Source organism: Nothobranchius furzeri, chromosome 6 (assembly GCF_043380555.1).
Source record: "Nothobranchius furzeri strain GRZ-AD chromosome 6, NfurGRZ-RIMD1, whole genome shotgun sequence".
Classification (NCBI taxonomy): domain Eukaryota; kingdom Metazoa; phylum Chordata; class Actinopteri; order Cyprinodontiformes; family Nothobranchiidae; genus Nothobranchius; species Nothobranchius furzeri.
Window position 1 is genome coordinate 55,857,393 of NC_091746.1, and position 26,476 is coordinate 55,883,868.

The following is a 26,476-nucleotide window of genomic DNA, read 5'->3' on the forward strand; positions in this document are numbered from 1 at the left end:
ACACAATCCAGTTATAATGGCAGCAAATCATCTCACGTTGTGCTGCAGGTAGGTGTTACAAGCATTAGTGCATCTGAGGGAAAAAAAAGCTATAGACAGAGGGCACATGGTGCTTTTAAGAGACGTGAGGTTTGGACTGATAGGAACAGATCACTTAAACGATCAGATAATCATGGATTAGATGTGAAGTGCTCCTCCGGGGTTTGTTCTTTTCCTCCTCTCTCTCTGTTATCTGCCAGGTCGCACCTGGTCAACAACAGGCAAGTGGCAAGATTCATCAATACGGCGAGATTGAGATTGCTCAAACATGTCTGAACAGCCAATGCGTTACATTTCTTTTGGTAAATTACAAGCATACCCTGTGAGGATGGTTGAGACTCGTCGGTGCTCTGAAGCTCAGCGTTATCTGAACCACCACACTGCCTCCCGACATGCCCATGAGCATGAGACTAGAAGGAGAAAATTCTGCAACTAGATTACAAACGCATGATAAAAACTTTATATGTAACGTGTTTTATGCATTCTAAATCATGTTGTGGCTTTTATTTTCTTTTATGATTTGATTACAAAAACGGTGATCGTGACTATTGTTTAGAAGATATCATGCTGTGTGTGACTTATGTTTTAACCAGAATTTTCTGTAAATGAAGGTTTAATTTCTGCATCATGAAGTATTTACAGTACTTTGCTGGAATAATAAAGTACAGACAGTGTTTTTTTAATAGTTTCACTGTGGTAGTGATGATCTTCTGCTACATTAAGATACAAGAAACATTAAATATGAAGGAAATATATAAAGTTCATTTACGTTATTTTAACTAAACAGAAAAAAATGTGTTTTAATGAGTTCCGTTCGTTATTTAAAGTAATGGATGAATAAAAATATATACTATGCATAATGTAGATGAAGATCATTAATAAAAACTGCTTAGATGGGTTAACATAACTGTGTGATCACACTGTTTATTTTATCTCTGTCTCCTCAGATCTCTCCCACACGTAACACAACATCCACTTTGGCTCTCGGCAGCACATCAGCTGTATGATCTCTTGTCCTGTAGAGACGCCCGAGGGCTGCAGACAACAGCCATAATCACCGTGTTTGGACCTCACCTAAAACTGAAGACAACTGAAAGTCAAGATGAGCACAGAATTAATTATGGAAAGAAAACTCCAATTTTCTCAGCTTCCCTTCCACTCAAACACACACACAGACTAACACCAGACAGTCAAGAGTGCTACATTGAAGCATTAATTAAAAAGGAGAAAAGCTATATGTCACAATGAGTCCATGTACCCACACACACACACACACACACACACACACACACACACACACACACACACACACACACACACACACGCCCACTGAGCTATCCAGGGGCTGCATCCTTCAAAGACCTGGCCTACCTGGTCAACGTAGGCTGGTGGAGGAAGGTAAAGTGTCTTGCTCAACGACATGACTGACACAGCCGGAGCCTGGCTTTGAACCATCAACCTACAGGTTACAGGGAAAACTCCTAACCATTGAGTCATTGTTAACTGTCTAGCCTTCAGATTTATTCTTGCTCTTACCTCAACAAATGTCCTGTCACCAAGCAACAATGGCTTTGCTAAACAAAAGTTAAAATTGAACTTAGCAACAATACGGGAATCGCCATATAAGCTACTTCTCTCTATCCATTGTGAGAGGATATTTTTTACATCTAGACACACTATCACTGTCAACAGAGCTTTCCTTTCAGCAAACAATGTTGTGACGACCCTCGTCCCCTCGGTCCATCCTCTCATTTCAACCTGAGTCTTTTGTCCCCACTGCCGAGGATTCAGCACCAGGAACAGCGCCTGAACCTGTTTGTTTACATTCTCCAGCACCCCAGCGCCAATTCAGGACCTCGGAGAGAGGCATGCCGGAGAAGACAGCAGCTGATCTTCATCAGCTATCAAGCGGCCGACAGGCTTAAAAGAGGAACGCAGCAGACAGGGAGGGAGATCCAGAATTAGTCTGAGATTCTCCCAAGCTCATAGACCCTCTCTGCTAGAGTTAAAACTGTTACCGTTTGGGTTTAAGGTTGTTTATAGGGATCCAGAGCTAGTCTGCGATTCTCCTGAGCTCTGTTTACAACCCATGCTAAGGGTAAACATATTAAGGGTAGTTGCTAAGGGTTTTATAAAAGGGTTTTGGCTTGGTTATCCTCTTTTGTAGGATTTATCCGACAAGGCGTCAGTTTTCTTATTTTGGTGGCTTTTATCCCCATTGGACTTATAAGCCAGGGATATTTTCGCTTAGGTGGTTGTGATTTAAGTTCGGCAGAAAGCCTTTTTCATAAGCAGTTAGTCTGCTTATGTTTGCAGTTTCTACCTTATTCGTCACCATTATCACTAAGCCTTATTTTGCCGTTCAGACACGGACACCCTTAGTTAATAAATCATTTTGTTTTAACTCTCACCACCTCGTCCTTTATCCACACACACACTCCTACATCTATTTTCCTGTGTTAGTCCCCTCATCCTCCTAGACCTTCAGGAGGGGACATAACAAATGTGAACAAATGTGAACAAATTTAAACTTGTCAAATTCTGATTCATCTCAGTTTGTAAATACTAGTTAATAAAAGCTAGTTCACTTCTTGAACTAGCCTGTTCTCAGCCACTTCCTGGTTCAGCCGACTGCGTGAGCAAAGCATTTGGAACCATTCTCTCTTTTGACTCAAGGTCAAAGCCTCTTTGCAACGCTTGCAAGTGGCATCAGACGCAACAACTCATCAGATGTGGAACGTCTAACTACCAGACCCTGGTAGCATCTTATGGCCGGTGATAACTGAATTCAAAGAGAACTACAACTCTTTGAGATTCCAGGAGCCAATCCATCAGGTGACATCATCTATCTGAATGCCTCTCATCTAGACCTCCGAGAGCTGCCATCACACAAGGGTATTGTCACAACCTGTCCTGTCTCCCCATTCTGTTCAGTCCTGTGTTTCTCCTGATTGCTCCCACCTGCCTCTCGTTTCCCAATCACTGTAGATCCAAGCTCTGCGTGTATTTAAACCCTCCCAGTTCTGTGTCCCTTGTCTGTCCAGGGTTTTCTTGTCCAGTGTGTCCCTCATTAAAAGACCTCTAAACGTTCCTGCCTGCCTGCCTTCTTCCCCACATTTGGATCCTCACCTCTGCCTCACTCACCTGTGCACCCGCGATATGTATCGTAGACCTGCACACTGGCGTTGGATGGCTTTATGAATAATTGATAGCTTGTTGAACCATACAGTCAGACTGATTTTACAACCCAAACATCAAAAATTACTCAGATACTTAATAAGGTTTTGCTACAAAATATCTAAGCGTACATTCCATCATTTGATTCATTGTCTCAGTTATCTTGTCCAACTATCATTTGTCATCATTTGTTCTGTATCATTATTAGTTTAGAAATATAGAATTAAATTCCTATTCAAAAACTATATTCTTGACTCTTGATTTTTGTTGAATATCTGGTAGGATTGATTTTTTTTAACTGAACCAATCTTTTTCTAAATCATTCCAAAGCTCTGATCCTCAGTAGAAACCAATGAGCAAAAAAATCAAATGCACAGCAAACAAATACAAATCCACCACAAATAAAATAAACAAATACACACGAAGACCATTGGTACAAATACAACTAAATACTGAAGGATAAACATCACTCTACTATTGCTTTATAGCAACACCAAGACACTTAAACTCCTCCACTAGACCGTGGTTTGGGGAGCAGACATGAGCAAAGAGCATCACTGTTTCATCCAGAGCTGTGTCAGAAAAGAGAGGGTAGCTTACAGCAACTCGGAACACTTCCATTTCGAATTATTAGATTTAGTGCTCATACAGCATATCCGGGACAGCTGCAGCAGAACAAACAAAAGAGCTTACGTAGGCATCTAATTGCATCACTGTAATGCATGTGGAACATAACCAACCTCTCTACTGACAGCCGAGTGCAAATATTTATCTCTGCAGAAGCAGAGATTGCTCACTGACCAGTCCACTGCCCTGTTCATTCACATCTACGCTTTAACAGTCGACACAGTAGCGAATGAGAGACATTTGCTTTTATTGTTATTATTGGTAAACTGAGTCATCATTTAAACAAATAAAAGGTGTCAAATGGACTGCAAATGGAGGAACTGACATTTATGCATTAGCCAATGATTCTGAGAGTTTAGGTAGAAGATGCAGCTTAAATTTATGCTGAGTGGGAAGTAAGAAATGCTGCCACAGAAGCAACAGTTCAATATGTAGGCAAACGGGCATTAATAATAATAATAATAATAATAATAATAATAATAATAATAATAATAATAATAATAATAATGATAATTAAAGCCCCATCAGTTGTCACACACTGATATGTGTGCAAAATTTGTTGTCTGCATTGACCCATCCCCTGGGGGAGGGGTGAGCTGCAGACACAGCTGCACTCGGGAACCATTTAGTGGTTTAAACCCCCAATTCAACCCCATAATGCAGAGTGTCAAGCAGGGAGGTATAGGTTCCCATTTTTTTAAAGTCTTTGGCATGACCCAACCAGGAATTGAACCCTGATCCCCCAGTTTCAGGGCAGCCACTCTACCACTAGGACACTGAGCTGGTTAATTATATATACAGTACAGGACAAAAGTTTGGACACACTTGTCTCAATCAATGTGTTGCCTTTATTTTCATGACCATTTATGTTGGGAGATCAAAACTATGAATGAGCATGTATGGCGTATGTACTTCACCAAAAAACATGAAATGACTGAAAACATGTTTTATATTCTATTGTCTTCAAAACAGCCACCTTTTGCTCTGATTACTAATTTGCACACTCTTGGCATCCTCTTGATGAGCTTATATATGTATATATATATATATATATACATATATATATATATATATATATATATATGTGTGTGTGTGTGTGTGTGTGTGTGTGTGTGTGTGCGTGCGTGTGTGTGTGTGTGTGTGTGTGTGTGTGTGTGTGTGTGTGTGTGTGTGTGTGTGTGTGTGTGTGTTTTATGAGCAGCTGCAAGGTTTTGCTGAATGAACAAAACTACTGATCCAGTTTGTGTGTGACTAAGTTTCTCTTGTAGCTCTTTTGTGACATATCACTGTTTAACAGTAACCGTCTTCATCTTTTAACTGATATCCATACACTAGATTTTTTTTTCTCATTTATTTTATGTAAAGATTTAACCCAGACAGACTTTTGCCCAATGACCTGCCTTCAGTGGTCATTGAGGGCGACGGTGGCACAGGAGTTAAGTGCTCGCTCCGTAATCGGAAGGTTGCAGATTCGAGCCCCACTCAGTCTGTCGCTGTAGTTGTGTCCTTGGGCAAGACACTTAACCCATGTTGCCTGCTGGTGGTGGTCGGAGGGACCGGTGGCACCAGTGCTCGGCAGCCTCGCCTCTGTCAGTGCGCCCCAGGGCAGCTGTGGCTACACCGTAGCTCATCCCCACCAGTGTGTGAATGCGTGTGTGAATGGGTGAATGACTGGTTGTGTTGTAAAGCACCTTGGGGGGTTCCAGGACTGTAGAAGGCACTATATCAAATACAGGCCATTTACCATGTATGTTTTTTTTTCCTTCATCTCCTCTATTTTATTTATTTTTGGGGGGTGTGGAAGGGTGCAAAGAGCATTTTCAGAAAAATGCTGTGTGTGCCGCTGGATGTCGACGCCCCACGCATCATATTCTCACAGCACCTACTGTTTTTCCTCCCATGCAGACACTGAGGACAACAGCTTCCCTATTGTGCAGACAATCCAGCTGCCAGTGTCGTCAATATCGGTGTGAACTCTTAGATTACGCTGTCAAACATCTTTTACACAACACAAAACAACTATGCTATAATGGCATCGTGCAGGCAGGTTTGTGAAAGTGTGTGCAACCATATTCTCCAAAGCAGGTCACACTCTTTTCCAGATGCATGTTTATAGCTCCAGGATAAGACGGTCCTGGAGATGCTCTATAAATTAAATATAAAATCATTTAAGATTGAAGATGTTTTTGAATAGCAGGGCACAGGCTTACTCTCTCCTGACTCAGATATCTTCTACTGCTTATTTCACCGATGTGAAGTAATTATCTAATGCCTTACTTTCTTCTACGATTCCTGAAATATTACTTTGAATTTCTCATAGAGTGTGTGTGTGTGTGTGTGTGTGTACATATGTAACGTCCAAAAGAGTAAATTTTCACTAATATACTGACCAACCCCTGACCTTTCCTCTACAGCATAAATCCACTTTCTATATGGCCTTCTAAATCCAGACGGCTCTGCTCAGCGCGTGTTGACATTCCGTGTCATATATACTGTATGTATATATATATATATATATATATATATATATATATATATATATATATATATATACATACATACATACATACATACATGCATATATATATATATATATATATATATATATATATATATATATATATATATACATACATGCATATATATATATATATATATATATATATATATATATATATATATATATATATATATATATATATATATATATATATATATATATATATGCATATATACATACATACATACATCTGTATATATATATATATATATGGTGAAAAGGCCTTACCTCTAACAGAGGATCAGATTGGAGAAAAAGATTTCAGTGATTATGAAAGTGCCTTGTTGTTGGTATCAGTCTCCTACAACCATACCTAGGGTTTACAGACAATGATCTCAAAAAGCGAGAATAACAAAAAACAAACAGTGAGTAGCATTAGAGCAGATGAAAATGCCTTGTTGATGTCAGAGGTCAGAGGAAAACAGGAGAACCACTCATTCTGATGCGGTGAACAACACATTGGGCTACAGCAGCAGAAGACCCCACCCGATGCTGCTCTTTTCAGCTTCGAACATAAACCTGAGGTTGTAATTTACACAGGCACATAAAGCCTGGACAGCAAGAAGAACTCAGTCTAATGAGTCGTAATTTTAGCTGCAACATTCAAATAGTTCAAATTCACTGTAAAGAACATGAAACCACGTAGCCATCCTGCCTGGATATAACTTTTTAGGCTGCTTCTGGTGGCATTATGTGTGTGTGTGTGTGTGTGTGTGTGTGTGTGTGCGTGCGTGCGTGCGTGCGTGCGTGCGTGCGTGCGTGCGTGCGTGCGTGCGTGCGTGTGTGTGTGTTTGGCTGGTGGGGGTGAGGGCATAGGCCTGATTTATACTTCTTCATCTGCGCCGGTACAGAGTCAAGCAACAGCATTATTCGCCAGTGCAAGGACTCTCCTTGGCTCGCAGAGGCTGACGGAAAAATGCCCAACTTTTTCACTATCCACTGAAAGTGACGGAGACCGCAAGCTTGTGATTGGTTCCTTCAAATTTGTCAACAGCACCGCTATTGCCCCCTAAAACAATAAAAGGATCTTTAGTGGCAGACATGGAACAGACACACAGGACAAACAATGATGCACACACACACACACACCTAAGGACAATTTTGGACGGACCAATCAACCTAGCAGTCATGTTTTTGGACTGTGGGAGGAAGCCGGAGTACCCGGAGAGAACCCACGCATGCACAGGGAGAACATGCAAACTCCTTGTAGAAAGATCCCAGGCCAGGAAGCGAACCCAGGACCTTCTCGCTGCAAGGCAACAGCTCTAACACAATAGTAAGTACACTATCTTGAAATTGTCCCTACCATGACTCCCCAGCTTACAGAGAAGACAAAATGTAACTGTCAATGTGTGTGCATGTCTCCACACTCAAACTGACAGAGAAGTGTAAATCAGCCTTCAGTAACATCTGCACATGAACTCCTCAGCCAACCTAATTATTGTTTCTGACCATGGTCATCCCTTTATAACAGCAATGGACATGCCTTTTCATGCTCCTACTTCTTCTCGTCTTGAGTGGTTTCTTGAACATGGGAATGAGTTCAGTGGACTCTAATGGAGTCTACAGTCCCCGGCTCTCAATGCAGTCCAGAATGTTTGAGCTGTGGTGGATCAGGAGAGTCATGCCATGGAGGTGCAGCTGACACATTTGCAGACACTTTGTGATGATACCATGTCAGTGTGGGCCTGAATCTTTTGTAAATGTTTCAAACACCTTGTTAAATCTGTGTGTACCTTGTAAAGTGGCATAAGGTGGTTTTCCAGGAACACTGCTGAGAGCAACTTGGGCGATGCAGCTCAGCCCGACCACTGTTTCAAAGGGCATGGTTCGGTATATTTTCCTTTACTTTCTCCCCTATTTTTTGGTTCCTGCTCCTTTGAGGTACCTGGCAAGGCTGAGTCGGGCCTGCATCGTGATTTTGGCCACTGATCGGCTAGTCACTGGTTGTTCCGGAGTTTTTTGCTTTCTGTTTCACTGCCTGCAGCCATTTCCTGGTTCAGAATCTGACAAAAAGCCATAAAACTGAGCAAAATGTCCAGCAACACCACCGCTTTTCAGCTGAGTTGTGTTTCTATGGAGCAAACAAGTTACCTTACACTGTTTACTGATCCCATCCTGTTAATTTGTCATGAGTAAAAATCATGAGCACACACAAAAACGGGCTGCCAATTTTGCACAAGATCCCCAACTTTATTTCCATACAACTCCGATGCATGCCAAGATGCAAATCACAAACAAGAGACAAGGAACAAAGCAGTGTAATTATAGCTACAGGACAAACAGGTTCAACCAGGTTTAGTGATTAGTTAAACGACATGTTTGTCTGACAATGACTTGCTTTCTGCTCGACCTCAGCCTGGAGCACTTTTCAAGGAATTTGCAAAGCATTCATTCCACTTATGCAGAGCTGACCTCTTTGAGGACTGACCAATTAACTTTTCCTCTTTACCTTCACAAGTTTCTTTCCATTTTAATGTTTGCATTGCCAACACTCACGCATTTTCAACTTTTGATTACAGACCTTGAAAGGAATAATTTTATGACAGACCGTTTTTAGGTTACACGGAGTAGCATCAGAGGGTTTCTTTGCTTGTATGGTACATTTCAAGAGAGCTAATTTAAAACCTCAACAGCACATGAAACAGACGTAAGCAGATGTTTCCATTGCAAAGTAGGTTACCTCTCACAACTGTTGTGTTGGGAAAATGTAGAAAGGCCCACACAAGTACAGTATGTCTTAGGTAAAATGACACAACAGAAGGAAAAAAAACCTTCACAATGATACCCATATATCATTCCCCCCCCCCCCAAAAAAAAGAGAAAATAAATACAGACCTAATGATTGTACACAACGTCGCATTGAGAATAACACATGTAGAATGAGTCCACTTCATTTACACACTGATGATAATGAAGAAGAAGAATATGATCTTGTATATGGCACCTCTCAAGATAAAGAAAATTAAATTAAATTAAATTAATGTATACAAAGATTTCAAAAATTATAAAAAATATTTTTAAAGGACAAAAGAATAAAAACAATGTAAGGAAAGGGAAAGAGAAAATGAATAGGAAAGAGGGAAATCAATGGATTCTGAAAAAGGCAGAAAAATAACAGAATTCTGAGAAACTGTCACGTTGAAGGAAGGAGGCTTGGACCCAAAACGCAGGAACCCAGAACTACACAGGCAGGAGCAGTTGCAAAAATAAGAATCCTTAATTTTTGGAGGAGTGAATTAAAAAAAACTCAAAAGCACAGGAGGCAACTAGAACAACGCTGACAAAGACAATGGACCAACAAACACTGAGAGACAAGACAGCGTTATATAGACCAAGGCTGGGTGATTAAGGGTGTAACGTGAGGAAATATGGGTTTTCTGTGCCAAAGGTTGTATTTGGCCCGGCTGGGTCAACCTATGGTTAACCATTCTGACAAACAGCTTGTATTTAAGCCTGTGGTTCCTGATGCTTTTTCACTTTCCACCATGTCAGGTGATAACCAACTCTCCGGCATGGATGTGAATTCTTCCATCTGCGACCGACCGCTTCATCCAGAAGTCTGACTCCATCATCTGTCCACATCATGCACAACCCTGCTTGTTTCTCGGGGCGAGATGGAAACATCAGCCGCCGTGAAGCACTTCTGGCCTCCAGACGTGCCCGTCTTACCATTTAAAGGGTTTGTGCTTTGTGCCCGGACATCTTGACCTTTCTGTGAATGACCTTGTCATTTCTCGGTTTGTGACATCTGCTGACACGGTGGCCAGTTCTGCTCTTCTTTCACAGGGGTGTGACTCTGTCTCTGGCCTCTGTGCTCTCTTTCCTGTGATTTCTCTTTCACGTGACCACGACGGCGCAGAAAAACCTTCAGTTTCCAGTAAGCCTGTGGTCAGTGGCGATATTGAGGGAGCCTCGGTGGTTGCTGCGATCACCTCTCTCAAGGGCACGGGGTGGCCACCCGGCCCGGGAGCAGTAGGTGCGTGCAGCGATGCTCGGCTCGGGGCCCCGCCTGACAAAGGGGGGGTGCTGAGTGGCACTGAGTTTTCCGTTGCGGACTTCGACCTGTTTGGGGGAACCCCTCCTCCGAGCAGTCGGGTCATTGCAGAAATCGACACTGACCTTCCACCACTTCAGCTGACGACGTTGACCTCCGACCCGGAGATAGGTGATACACCTTCTAAGAGGAGGAACTCTAGTCAGTCTGTAACTACTCTGGTTAAACCGGGTTTTTCTGTTCCTGTGTGGGATCCTCCATCATTCTTCAGATAAAAGTATTCTTGGCTTCACTTTTCAGGACAGAAAATGTTCCTTTCGATAGCAACATGTCTGTGTCTGATGCTACACATGGCTGGGTTTGCTTCGACACCCGTGACACAACCATCCTTGGATTACTCCTTTTCAGAACCTCCAAGTCCAAAACCTCCAGATCTTTGGACATCTGAACACCTGCTCTTCCAGCATGATCCGGGCAACACTGTGCATCTTCTTAATGAGCAGGCTCTTAAGGGCCTAAGAACTGTTGTTCGTTATGCTTCTCCTGTCTCACAAACACGGCATAAGTTTGAGAAACAAAAGGGGGGTGGTCAGCCTCCTACTGATCTGCGAGCATCGCCTCCGCATCTCCAGTTCACTCCTATTTCTGATCGCATCAACGTCGCCTCTGATAAGCTGATAAACAACCACGAACAGGTAAAATCAGGTTCTGATCTAACAACTAAACCATCTGCTTCACTCCAGTTCCAAACGGGACCCACAGGTAAATTCAAACAAGTTTCTCTGTGGGTTCGTAACACCAGATGCAAACGGATAAATGACCAAATCGATTATGACACTACTCCCACAGATAAGTTCAAACTCGTTTCTCTGTGGGTTCGCAACACCAGATTCAAACCGCTTAATGAACAAGTCGATTCTGACTGGACACTTTTCCACTACCTGGTGGATCGTTTCAAATTCACTCGATTTTTTGTTGGATGAATTTTTAACAAATGTGATATCGTTTGAGGTTTTTTTCAGGTTACCTGCCTTCAGCCAGGACACCTGTTACTAACTCACATTTTTAGGGATTACTAACCTACTGATTTACATTTTTAGAATTGATTTACACCTCTATCTTTTCATAGTGCTTTGTGTATCAAACAATCAAATCAATCAATCAAAGCTTTATTTATAAAGCGCCTTCCGCAACCCTGTCAGGAAGCCCAAAGCGCTGAACATGGTACAGTTGTAAGTAATTATACTGAATAAATCAACAATAAAAGAAATTCAAATTACAAAATACAAATTACAAAATACAAAATGGAAATTACAAGATAGATGAAACATTCCGGTAAAATACAAATGTGTGAAACACAATTGGATTGAGTGGATGGATTGAGAGTACCAATGAAAACTGTGGAATGGATTCAACATAATAGAGGGCCATAATCAAGCATGTTCTGGAAACGCCAAGCGGAAGAGGTGTGTTTTTAGGTGATTCTTAAAGACTGGCAGAGAAGGGGACAGCCTAACTGAGGGTGGCAACTGGTTCCAGAGTAACGGTGCTAGGACTAAGAAAGCCCGGTCCCCACGGGTACAACACCTAGACCGAGGGACAGCGAGCAGGCCTTGGTCAGAGGAGCGCAGAGCGTGTGATGGGGAATGTCTGTTCAGGAATGTGGCCAGATAGGGGGGAGCACCACCCTGGAAGAAATGATAAACAAAGACGAGTATTTTGAATTGTGAGCGATAGGAAATCGGAAGCCAGTGCAGGGAGGCCAGAACTGGACTGATGTGGTCCCATTTCCTGGTCCCAGTCAGGAACCTGGCAGCGCTGTTCTGCACAACCTGTAGGCGACGCAGTGTTGACTGACACAACCCTGCATATAGAGAGTTGCAGTAGTCAAGCCGAGAAATTACAAAGGCATGCAGTACCCGCTCCAGGTGGGCTCTCGACAGCATATGCTTGATTTTAGCAAGGCGTCTCAGGTGAAAGAAACTGGACCGGATCACAGAATTGATGTGTGCATCAAATTTAAGTCCTACATCAAGTTTCACCCCCAAACTGGTAACAACTGGTTTTGAGTATGGAGAAAGAGGGCCAAGATCAGCATAATGATCCACATTCCTGCTGTTGGGGTGAAAAACAATGAGCTCTGTCTTTCCCTCATTCAGATGTAGATAGTTGGACATTAGCCAAGACTTCACCTCATTAACACAGGAGACAAATGACTGAATAGTGACCTTTCTCCTGACACAATGGAGAGTAAATCTGGCAATCGTCAGCATACAGATGGAATGATAGGCCATGTTTACGAAAGATTGACCCCAGAGGTAGCAGATAAATGGCAAACAAAAGTGGACCAAGGATCGACCCCTGCGGGACCCCCCACCAGAGCCCCTCCCAATAAGAAAAAACATCACCCAGTTTAACACAGAATGTCCTGTTTTGGAGATACGATCTAAACCAGTCCAGAGCTGACCCTTTGATCCCAACCCATCGTTCCAAGCGATCGAGTAGAATCGCGTGGTCAACTGTGTCGAAGGCTGCTGTCAGGTCTAATAACAGAAGCAGCACAGATGTTCCGTGATCTAGTGATAGATAGATGTCATTTAGGACCCTCAGTAGAGCAGACTCTGTGCTATGGCCAGACCTGAACCCTGATTGGAAAACCTCAAACAGATCAGAGTCAGCTAAATGTGAGACCAGCTGCTGATAAATGACTTTCTCAAGCAGTTTAGATGTAAAGGGCAGGGTAGAGATAGGCCTGTAATTTTCTATCACAGAGACATCAGCACCAGGTTTCTTCAGGGTCGGCCAAATAACTGCTGCTTTCAGAGCAGCTGGGACCACACCTGTGCTGAGGCTCCCATTGATAATCTGACCAAGTGATGGGCCAAGGCACGGAAAGGCAGCCTTCCAGAGACGAGGCGGTAGAACATCAAGTGGAGAGCCAGATGGCTTCTGCCTTGCAACTAGCTTACTCAGCTCAGAGTATGAAACTGTATGGAGGGAGCTCAGGGTGGGTGGTAATGGATGAACTGGAACAGGGTCAACAGAGTTACCAGAAATGACTGCTCTAATGCCCGACACTTTATCAACAAAGAATTTGTGAAAAGCTTCAGAGTTTCCAGCAGCTGTAGGAGACATGGAGCTAGGCTCCTGATACACCAGAACTGAGTTTAGCGTTTTGAAGAGAATCTTAGGATTATTGGAGTTTGTCTCAATGATGTCTGCAAAATAGGCCATTCTGGCGGCCTTCACTGCATCCTGATAAGCAACCAGAGATGCTCTGAACAACTCAAGCGAGACCTGTAGGCCATCCTTTTTCCACTTTTCTACACTCTTGTGTAGAGTGATTATATTTCATTACGGATTTTAACTTGATAAAATTTCCCTTAAAGGGCTACAAGCCAATTTGCCCTTCATTTTCATTCTTTTTTATATATGCCTTTAATCAGTGCAGCCTGATGATTTTCACATATCAGTTAGGATTTAATTTCTTTTATTTGTGTTTTCTTTGCATCACCTTTTCACATGACATGTAGATCAGGGTGCAGAACATTTCTTCTTTAGATAATTCACAAAATGCCTTCACATTTTCCCAGAGGTACCCATAGATAGGTTTTGATTGGTTTCTTTGATTTGCATCAAACGCAATCTATCGTATGGGCTGTCTCACTCTGTCTCCTCCGAGCTCGTCTGGCCTTCGATGTCTGCTTCCATTCCATGGGGGTCTCCGCCTTCAGAGGGTCGTCTTCACCTTCCTCCACCTGGTTCCTGTCTCATGGGGCTTCGGTCGTGGTTCGAGAGGTATCGAGGTCTGCGCTGGACTTCGCTGGACTACGTCCGAGGATTACATCACCTGCCCAGCTCCGTGTGGATACACGAGCTGACCTTATCCTTTTGAATACCTTTACATTATTGCAATTGACATAGCTTTGCTTTCAATTTCCTAAGTGGATTACTTTACAATGATTTGCACCAGTTTTGGCCTTAATCATCTGATCAGGATATAATCCTTTCTTCATGAGACGTGGGGAGACGCTTCATCACTCCTGCTTTCATCTGGAACATGGAAATGTCTTCCTTCATGAGTACATCACGTTATTGAGGTCACGACGTCAGGTGGTTTTTGCTTTACCACCATGTCGTCGCGAAAGGGGGGTTTGTAACGTGAGGAAATATGGGTTTTCTGTGCCAAAGGTTGTATTTGGCCCGGCTGGGTCAGAGCTGGGTCGCTCAGAACTTCCACCCACAGATTAAGACCTTTGCCGACATGAAGTCTGCAAGATTCAACAGAAACCAAAACATCCAACACCTGCAGCTTCCAGCAGAAGGAGTTCTCATGAAATCTAGTCATAACAAAACAAAGTCTTAAACTTCCTTTTCTTTAAATTAAATGTTGAATAATCATTATTATCATTTTGCTCATTATAAATGTGTTTAATCAAATGAATGATTATTTTGCTTTGTGTAATCATAATAATTATAATGAATCAATACTTAATTAAATAATGTTTGGAGATGTTTGGTGATGACCTTCACACTCGCTCACACAGGTCTGCATTCACAGTAACTCAAAACACATTTGCTGACGCATACGTTGCTTTGGGAAGAGAAGGGTTTTGGTAAGTTAGTGTTCATGTTATTCAGTTCGGGTTTGACAACGAGAGAGAGAGTACGTGCTGAACAACGCCAACGGGGAACGGAGCCGCCGGCTGCCCCCCCCTCCCCCCCCCCCACGTTATTCCTGTCAAGCCAGACAGAATAGCTGAAATGCAACCAGCTAACACAGACTCGTCCAGAGTCTTTTGATTTCTGAGTAATTTAAACTTAAGAAAGCGCATCTGTCAAACGCTTCATCAACGTGTACCGAGGTCAACTCTGGACCGGAGCGTCGGACACCTTCGTCTTCTCTGCCAGCCAAGGTGTCCTGGATGAAACATCCTCCTGTGACGTCCCGGATCTAAAAGAGGGTCCGAAAGTCGGTGAGGCAGTCCACGACTAGATAGTGTTTGATGCATCTTTTCTAATAAGAACTAAGTTTTATTCAAACCATCACTTTCCACTCAGACGCCTGTTTCTTCCTGAAGCAAAATCAGACGCACACACGCATTCATATCACATCATTCTCAATCTTCACACATTCAACACAAGGTCTATTTGAGCAAGCTTAAAATATCAACTGTTAAAAATTGTCCAACACGGTTGCCAATGTTGATTGTTATTTCCTATGCTTGTCATTTCAAATCATTAGTTTAAATAAAGAATTAAAACTTTTAACTTTCAAACTTGTCTCTTCATTGAACTGAAACACAGACACACGGATATGATCGTCAGTTTATCGATGAAAACAACCTTTGAGTCTTCTTAATTCTATAAAATTTGGTTATTAATTTATTAAAAATTAATATCTCAAATTAATATGTAGAATGGTTCCTCTTTCATAAAAGAGCCATAAACCATTACACTACAAGGGAATTGGGCACAGGTGAGACTAATAAACTGAGAGGAGGAGCAGAAACAGGCAGGGGAGAACACCAGGCCTAAATCCTGTAAAACAAAAGCTACTAAACTAAAATAAACCTAAACACTGTAGAACAAAGACACAGCAGACCTAAAGATAAGTAAATTAATGACCTAAATGAGGAAGGAAACACAACACATTAAAGGAGATACAAACTAGATAATCTGAACATTAACAAAACTAAAAACAAGTGAATTAAGTGACTAGGAGGGATATGAGGGAAACCTGGAGGGGGATGGGGACCAAAGGGACACAGAACATGACAGAAACACAGAGTTCACCAGTGTTGGGAGTAACGCGTTATTAAGTAACGCGTTACAGTAACTACGTTATTATTGTGGTAACGGCCACGGTAACTAGTTAGTTTGCTGAAATCAGGAACGTGTTTATCGTTGCAGGGTCGTTATTCGGTACTTTGCGTGCCAAACTACGGACCGCAGTTTCCATGTTGGACTTTTTTTAAACAAAGTTTATTGAAAAGGGTTGCACACCGACCACCAACATGCCAGTAAACAAAGTTATGTTTCCAAAAAAGGAAAAAAAAAAAAAAAAGGTTACATTTCCGTGGTGGACGTAAGAGCGCAGGGAACGCTGTGACGTCACGCACGTAGGCTGGAACCATGGCGGCAGATGAAGACAATCGGGGAGCATTTCTCTCGTGGAAGTATGCTCATTATTTTTCCTTTCTGTCGGTAAAAGACAAGAATATTGCGGTGAACTGTACTCTCTGTGGCAGTTCGAAAACTCTATCTACATCAAAGACCAGCAATTCTAATCTGATGAAACATCTCCAGAAACAACACCAAGCTAGTTGAAAAAGACCCCAAACGTAACGTTGTTGTTGGTGACACTAGCTCTGCTGACGCTTCTCCAGCAAAACAACGAAAGCCTGATTTCACAAAGCCTGCTGCATAGTCTATCACCCAGCCACAGGTACACAGGCTGATTGCCAGGTATGTTGTGGAAGACATGAAACCTATTTCAACAGCTGAGTCCCATGCTTTCAGAGGACTGATTAGCCATATACCTGTGCGAGGAAGAGCCGGGCAGACACCATGCAGAAAGACATTTTCCAGTTACCTAGACCAAGAATATGTCAAAATGGAGTCAGAGCTCAAAAATACATTTGACGAGTTATGTCTCTACAACAGCAGACATTTGGACTCGGCATATTAAAAGTTTTCTTGGTGTAACTGCTCATTGGATAAATCCACAAAACATGAAACGTGAGAAAGCAGCGCTGGCATGCAGGAGATTTTTGGGTCGACATTCATCTGACACAATTGCAAGTGAGCTGGACAACATTAACTCTTCTCATGGCCTGTCGTTTAAAATCACATCAACTGTAATATATAAAGGCTCCAATTTTGTCAAGGCATTTCAAGTGTACCAGCCACCACGTGAGTCTGATGACGAAGATGAGGAGGATGAGGTGACTTTTGTTTCCATTGGGGATCTGCTGCAGAATGGTGCTGCTGATTATGCTGATGACACAGTTTCTTTACCTCCACATCAGAGATGTGCGTCGCACACAATGAATCTCATCTCTTGCACTGATGTGGAGAAGAGGCTATTGTCTGAAGCTGCAACGAAAACCATCTACAGGAGTTCCACCACAAAATGTGCTGGGCTGTGGAACAAGACCAGTTGTTCCACAATGGCTGCTGAGATTGTGGACAACATTATTGCAATTAAGCCACTAGTTCCTTGTACAACCAGGTGGAACTCGTTCTATGACGCCCTGGAGAGAATTTCAAAGACAGCTTTGGTGGAGCTGAACACAATCTCATCCACACTACAGTTGAAATGTTTCAATGAAAGGGAGCATCAGTGTATCAGAGAGTACTGTGCTGTCATGCAACCACTTACTGTGGCACTGGACATTCTTCAGGGAGAAGACCATTGTTTTAATGGCAAACTCCTACCCACACTGGAACCACTGATGACCAAGACTCTTAGAAAAAAAATGGCCTACAAATCCTTGTTGGGCTACCAGATGCAGTTGTCAAGGTAAGATATGGTATTTTCTTTTGTCTTTACCTTTAAAACGATATTCTGCCCCTAAGTAAAATTGTGCCTGTTGTTATATTCCTCAGAGTTAAATGAGAGAGAAAAAAAGCATTTTGTAAACAGTCCAGTCATTCTCCTGATCTGGCAGCAGTCAGTTTGCTCTAATTTAGCATAAAACAAGTGAATGGGAAAAACAAAATGCTAGCTTCCTTTCACTTGCATTGTTTTATGCAAAACTAAAGCAAACTGACTGCTGCCAGATCAGAAGAATGACTGGGCTGTTTACAAAATGCTCCTCCCCCCCAGCCCCCCCCCCCCCCCCCCATCTAGCTCTGGGGAATAGATACATTTTACTTAGGGGTGGAATATCCCTTTAATGAAATTAACTCAATTGCCTTTTATATTGTGTCGTTAGTGTTGTGGGTGTATAAAGGCTATGCATGATTGATCAATAAATAAATGATGATAAATAAATAAAATATATACTGTACAACATGTAGTAAAATACATGTTATTTACAAAATAAAATACATTTGATATAAAACTACAGCATGGTGTTAATATTTAATTCATTTTTTGTTGAAACAATGCATACTTTCTCATGCAATAATGTTTTTTGCACTCTTGCTGTGTCATCATTACAGGCAGTCAAGACAAGGTTTGCACATGTTCTTGGAAGTGAAGTTGCTCTCCTGGCTGTTGTGACACTACCAAAATTCAAGCTTCGCTGGTTACATGAGCAGGCACGGAAGGACCTCGCAAAGGCACGTCTGCTGGCAGAGTGTCGAAAACTTCTCCCCAAACACGATCAGCTACAACCAGGTACCTGTGCCACCGACACAGCACAGCGCCCAGGTTCTAGCAAAGAGGATGAGTTCTCCTTTGCAGAGAGTGATGACACCTATGCCACTGCTGAAGCTGAGGTAGCCGAGTACCTCACACCAGGAGCTACAAGGTTAGACTCTCTGAAGCATTTATTTTTTTTATTATTGCTTTTATTTTTTTTTATTTTGGTAATTTAAAAGGAAAAGAAAGAACACAGTAATACAAAATCTCAATTATAGTAACCAAAAAGGTGTAGGCTGAAGCTATAGCTTTTTATGCCTACCCTATTTACTCAATCACATTACTTCTCAAAAAAAAAGACAATAAGATAAAAGTGATGTAATAATAAAAATGAGAGTGAGATAAAAATAATTATGATAATAATAATTGAAATATATTGAGCAACAACAACCATATTCAGCAAGAGGAAAAATACCCAGAACTAAAGACAAAACTATACAAAACTACCAGTAATCTTAATAAGTCAATGTATGATAATGATCAAAACAGAGATTTAAATACTATAACTTGTGAAAGAACATTACATTTTCATTCACATCTATCAGATACACTAGCTCACATACAGTCATTATGGTAGTATGATATCACCTTCTTGACGTACATTTTTAAAATGATTTAACAGTTTTACATGCCCTGATTCCAGTGTTCAACTTATTCCATAATTTGACTCCTACTGTTGTGCAACTCTGACTTCTAACATTTGTTCTTACTTTATCTCTGACAAATTGTCCTTCTCCCCTTAGTTCAAACTGAGTTTCTTTGACCTGGAATAGCTTCTGAATACAATCTGGAAATATTTTTATTTTGTACTTTATAGAGTACTTGTGCTGTTTGTAGTTTGACCAGGTCTGTAAATTTAAGTATTTTTAGTTTTAGACATCTGATGATGACATCATTCATGCGGGTGTACTGCTCGAGTTCTGTTATACGGCCTTCCAGACTTATAATCCTCCTGTCTTTCTCCTCATTTAGATGTTTTAGCTCTTTAATTTCTCGTACGAGATCCATGATCATCTTTTGCTGCTTAGCAACTGTAGATAGCTCTTCTGACATGAAGTCTAATGCTTTCTTTATCTCCTCTATTTCTTCTTTGATTTTAGGAGGCATTGCTACTTATAGTTGCTACTGTGCTGCTTCTTGTTCACGAGCCGACCGTAGGATCCACACACCTCCAATGCTGTTTCCAGGCCCTTCTCCGAACCACACTCCGCCGCCGCTGTTTCCAGGCCACTCTCCGATCGTTGTATCTACTCGTCACCGAACGTAGAATCCACCCGACGCCACCGCTGTTTCCAGGCCCGGTAGAGCCTGGTTTAGTAGCTCTACCGGGACCGGCTCTGGTGGAACCGCGCCGGGTTCGGCGTTGGGCCGGGTAGATGAAACCGCGCCGGGTTCGGCGTTGGGTCGGGCCGGGCCGGTGGAACCGCGCCGGGTTCAGCTTTGGGCCGGGCTGGTGTCGCCGCGCCGGGTTCGGCGTTGGGCGGGGCCGGGGTAGCCGCACCGGGATCGGCTTTGGGCCGGGCTGGTGTAGCTGCGCCGAGATCGGCTTTGGTTTCGGTTTGTATATTTCAGACTGGCTTTATCCTTCCTTCCACTGATAAAGAAACTATCTCTTAAACTTAATGCAGCCACCCCCTGCACCAGCACTCCATTATGGAAGGTACCCAGGGCATTAGCCTCCGGAAGCTACTTCAAATATATGAAAGTGGTTTGGCTACAAGATAACAGACACTCCAATGAAACTCACAGTTCTATAAATTGTGCAGGAAAAAGGACTACCATCAAAAGTGGATTAAAAAAGACTGTTGGTAACGTTTCTTTAAAGTTTTAATCATCTGGCATAATTTGATGACTGAGCTACTTGAGTAAATTACTGATTCACTTTATCGGATCAAGGTTTTTCATGGGGTTGTTTTTAATAGCTGATTTTTAATTCTTTATTCAACAATATGAGGTCATCTTAATTAGGTGGTGGTGGTGGTAAAATGTGCTGATCTCTGACAAGTTCAAGTATAACTTACATCGAGTGTCATACTTTTGTGAAGCAGCCATTTTAAACCTTTGTTGAGGATTTTCATGAAAAATAAAATATGCAACTTTTTTATTAGACTTACCTGAGCATTGTTTCTGCTTTTGCAGTACACAGGTTACAGGATGATAGCAATGGCCTAAAATAGGTAATTGATTGCAGAGGAAAATGTTCTTTGTAAAAACATTTTACAGCATCAATGTAGCAAATTTCCTCCTGATTTATTTGCTTATTGTTTAGCTTATTCACAAATACAATAGCAGCTAACAAGAAGCATCAAGGTTAATGTCTCATTTCAATATTTATTTCTCACCATTACTATAGATGTGACCATTAGCACAGATAGTTTTTTGTCCATGTCTGATTGAACTGAAAGTTGCCAAGTATTCCTTTAACAACATTTGTAAAGAGACCCACACCTTCCAAAAAGTTCTGCTTTTCTCTCATCACTCAAGAAGCATAGAGACTCATCAAGATGTTTTATAATGTGGAAACATAAAAAGAACAGAAATACTGCTACTAATAAATGAATGAATGTGTTAAAAGTGTAATGTCCATGCCTCACCTCTGGTGTGGCTGGAGACCCTCCGGCGTCCTGTTGATGAGCTGTGCATGACATGCTGGTAGTGAGACATGTTTGTTGGTGTGTTGGGAACACGGAAGCTGTCCTGGAACTGCTGCATCAAATCTTCTACCGAGTCTGTGTTTGAATCTATAGCTATAAGAAAAAGAGATGAAAGTCATGTCAAAGGTCTATAAAGGTAAGAATAAGTCCTTTTTGCAAACATGTAAACACATTTTTGTACTATTTGAAAACCTTTAGGGAGCTTAACTGGTGGAAAAATTTAAAGGATAAACATTGTGTATATGCTATATATATATATATATATATATATATATATATATAGGGATCCAACCAATGCTTCCACTGATTGCTAAGTCTCACTCTTCTGGTTGAATGATTCTGAAACAACTGGCTGTGAGGAAAAAGGATGGAGTGGGATGACAGCTTGGTTTGTTTGTAATAAAAGAGCAGGGAAATTCTAAAAATACATGTTCCAGCTTATATATGCCAGCAAAAAGTTGATAATTATGAGTTGATACAATTCTTCCCATTTTGGTTTGCACACCCTTACACACAAAAACACACCATTCTCAAACACAGTCAATACAAATGAGAAAATATACTGTCCTGGTTTGCTGTGGTAAGATTTCTATACATTTAATATAATGCTCTTGACATTTATTAGATAAATGGTTAGCCCTTTATTTTAAAACAACATATTCATTAAGACAAACATTTAAGAAATTTTGATTAACAAATGGATACAGCTAAAATACCATTGAAAGAGATATTGTGACAACAACAATAACTACAAAATATAGATAAATGTGGTTTCATTTTTGAATAATTCAAAATAGACACAAGTGCATCATTTTTGGTAAAAATATAAATAAAGCATCACTAAAAGTCCCACCAAAATAACTGTAGCCTGTTGTTTCAATAATACAATGTTCATTGTTTACCCTTCATCTCCTCTCACTCAATAGGCACAGTTTGATGACAACTGAGTCAGGGCAGATTCAGCCAAATGTAGAAAACTCACTGAAAACAACTCTGTTGATGCATGCAGTGGTGTGCTATGTTCCTTTGAAACTTGTCTAGTGCACACAGGTAAACCAAAAACCTTCTCACTGGAAAGTAAAAAGTGTGTGAATGAATGCAAATGCAGAAGAAAAAAAATGATTCAGCTAAATATATGTTCTTTTGGATAAGGCCTTAGTATATGCAAGGATCACATTGATAAAAACATTGAAAAGAAAAAGCTTCATCCTCAAACACCCTGCATTGTAGCCATCTCCAAACAATAGGGCCATTCATCATCCCTTACACCAGTAACCTCAGCCTATCATCATCATCTCTTGATCTGTCACTTTAGCTCCGAGGTGTACTCTGTCACCGAATAATGGTGATATGTTGCTCCCGGTCAACACTTATCATGCATGCCAATGAGCTTGCAGGAGCAGAAGAAGTGAGGAGGAAGACACATCAGAAAGAGACAGATTTACCCACATTAGTCTTGATAGTTGAGTCATTGCTGTTTGCTTCCCTGCATAGATTTTAAATGCAAAACTTGAACTCGGCTTATTTTGTTATAATGACTGGAACAAAGAAATGCAGCCAATACATACACAACTATTATATACATATATATATACATATGTATATATATATATATATATATATATATATATATATATATATATATATATATATATATATATATATATATATATATATATATATATATGTATATATATACAGGCCCGGGCCTGTATTTGACTCAAGCTCATCAAGCTCCAGGCCTTTATTGGAAGACCTTTATTGGAAGGAGGGCCAGAATTAGAGGCAGGCCTCTATTTCTATTTGAACAAAATGAACTAATGGTTCGCTGGAGTTTTTGACAATTAAAATTGCGCCGGCATTTTCAAAGTTAAACACATTTCTTTTAACAACGGTAGTTTCTGCTTCAGCCATCTCCCCCCTCCCCCTGCGCAGCGGCCGCAAACTCACTGATGCGCCTGCAGCCTCTCGGAGTTCCTGCTTTTCTAAACATTAAAATAATTATTTCATTTTCTGTTCCTCACTTCTGATTACCTTCAATGGTGTCTGTTTGTTGCAACCACCAGGTACAAAAACTAACTTGTTTTTATTTGATTATTTTTCTGTCCTGCCTGTTTATTATCTTCCTGCATCTCCTCTCAATCCTAAAGAGAAACTGCTACCTGGCTTCATATATATTCACCTTATGAGTTACCTTTGAGCTGCAGTTCTAAAAGATCTACCGACCGCAAAAACAGCGGAGTGCTCTCTGCTTGGTGGCCGCATCAGTGATCGGTGCGTCACCGGATGACAAGGTGATGCGCCCTGCTCCACAGCGAAACGCATCAGGCGCAAATAAAAGACAGAAAACATTAAAGGAAATGAACCGTCATGAACGAGTGCGTGTTAAATTTGTTTTTGAGGTGGCGACACCTGATTTGATAATGTTACTGTGGCTGTGCTCAGGACGCAGATCTACCGACCACAAAAACAGCGGAGTGCTCCCTGCTTGGCGGCCGCATCAGTGATCGGTGCGTCACCGGAGGACAAGGTGATGCGCCCCGCTCCACAGCAGCAAAACACATCAGGCGCAAATAAAAGACAGAAAACATTAAAGGAAATGAGCCGACATGAACGATCGCGTGTCAGTACCGACGCTCTGGCACAGCGCGTTGACCCCCCCCCCCCGAGCGCAGGAGCTTGTCACCTGCTGACAGCAGGCTGCTGTCTTTTCCGAGGGCTGCATCTTGCCGGTCATTATCACGTGACAGCGACTAGTCGATGACAGGCATAAAAAGTCACTATAGTGAAGTCGACTAGTTCATACAACCCCTGCTACTGCTCCCCAGAGTGTTCTGCAGCATAATCAGCACGTTCTCTTTGAACTTGATATCAAATGTTCGCCTCCTCTTCGTCTCCGCACGGTTAAAGTTACCCTCGAGGTCTATTACTGGCAAATCAAAAGTGAGACGATGACACAACTGCCCCCCGTACTTGCTTGTTACCACATTCCACCCGGCCACAATAAGAGACCGGCCATTATTCACCTCCGCCGACTCCGACACCGGCCAAAATATGAGACCCGGTCGTTAATTAAATACAGGCCTGTATTGGAGGATTTACGGTATATATAATTAAATACAGGCCTGTATTGGAGGATTTACGGTATATATATATATATATATATATATATATATATATATATATATATATATATAAATATGTATACATATATATATATATATATATATATATATATATATATATATATATATATATATATATATATATGCACCATCTGCAAGCGTGATATAGCTGAATGGCTAACACAGCATACAGAGAGTTACAGTAGTCCAACTGACTCACTTTAGACAACAGACGGAGTTTATAAAAACTGCTTTTAACAACAATGCTTATCATTTTGTCTAAGTTAAGATGAGAGTCTAAATACACACCCAGGTCTTTCATCACAGTTGCTGAAGAGTTCCAGTGTGCCAAGTTCGATACTGGCACCACTACTGGAGATACTGGGGTCAAATACTATGACCTTTTTCTTGTTCTCATTTAGTCGCAGGAAGTTATATGACAGCCATGATTTTACATTATTCAGGCAGTCCAGTAATGGCAAGACAGAAGAGGAATCCTGATTCTTCACTTGAAAATAGATTTGTGTGTCATCGGCATAGCAGTGAAATGGGATGTTGTGTTTCCGAAATATGTCTCCGAGCAGCATCATTTAAAAGGAAAATAGCAGGGGGCCCAAGATGGAGCCTTGAGGGACTCCACATTTTACTGAAGTGACAGAGGAGGAAAACTGACATAAATTAACTGAGATGCTTCGACCTGACAGATACAATTTGAACCACTCCAGAGCAGTACCTCTGACTCCAACCCACTGCTCCAACCTGGAAATTAGGATGCTATGATTGAAGGTGTCAAATGCAGCAGATAGATCTAGGAGCACAAAAATGACACATTTGCCAAAGTGGGTGGCCATTAAAATGTTGTTTTCAACCTTTAGAAGTGCTGACTCTGTACTATGATGGGTTTTAAAACCAGATTGAAATACTTCATGTACACCATGACTGTCCAAAATGCATTTAACTGGTCAAATACTATCCTCTCCAGGATCTTAGATATAAATGGGAGTTTAGCTTTAGGCCTGTAGTTTGCCAGATCTGAGGAGTCCAGGGATGTTTTTTTTTCAGCAGAGGGTGAACAGTAGCATGTTTCAGCTGTGTTGGGACAACACTCGATTCTGAGCTACTGTTCACTATAAGCAAAACGCTTGAGGCAACAGATGTAAATACCCTCTTTAAAAAACTGAAAGGGAGTACATCAGTGTGGCAGTATGGCGTTTTCAGTTTACAGACAGTTTTGTGAAGTTGATCTACAGTAATCGGCCCAAAATGATCATGGATGGCCAGACTAGCAGGAGGCAGTGGTCTCTCCCCTGATCGATCTATAGCTGACCTAAGGTGGCTGACACTGTATACAGAAGCATCTGTGTGCCGAGTATGGACTGGAAGGTCAAAGTGGGTACCACCCCCTAAGGTGGTTGAGAACAAGAGAGCCATCCTCCTGTGGGACTTCCAGATCCAGATCGACGAAATGGTGATGGTGAACCAACCAGACATTGTGGTGGTGAACAAACAACAGAGGACAGTCGTTGTGTTTGATGTGGCAATACCAAGTAATGGCTACATCAGGAAAAAAAGGAAAATGTGAAACTAGAGAAGTACCAGGGCCTCAAAGAAGAACTGGAGAAAACCTGGAGAGTGAAAATATCAGTGGTGCCCGTGGTCACTGGGGCACTCGGGGCAATAACCCCCAAACTGGAGGAGTGGCTAAAGCAGATCCCACGAAAAACATCAGACATCTCAGTCCAGAAAAGTACAGCTCTAGGAACAGCTGAGATACTGCACAGAACCCTCAAGCTTCCAGGCCTCTGGTAGACAACCCGCGGGGGGTGAGATGAGAATATATATTTTTTTATACATGCATCATGCAGTGGTGTTTTGAAAGGTTAGTGCAGGTGTATATCACAGAATGAAGGCAAAACACACAGCATA

At 41.6% G+C, this 26,476-nt stretch overlaps 1 protein-coding gene across 2 annotated transcripts in view; it reads right to left on the reverse strand.

Annotated features, from left to right (window-relative positions):
- Window positions 1-26,476, reverse strand: part of LOC107374609 (astrotactin-2) — a 548,261-nt gene that overhangs the window by 317,031 nt on the left and 204,754 nt on the right. For both annotated transcript variants that reach the window (XM_070552342.1, XM_054744913.2), the window contains exon 4: window positions 21,366-21,518. In XM_070552342.1, coding sequence (XP_070408443.1) covers window positions 21,366-21,518 — 153 coding nt within the window. The remainder of the gene's footprint in view (window positions 1-21,365; window positions 21,519-26,476) is intronic.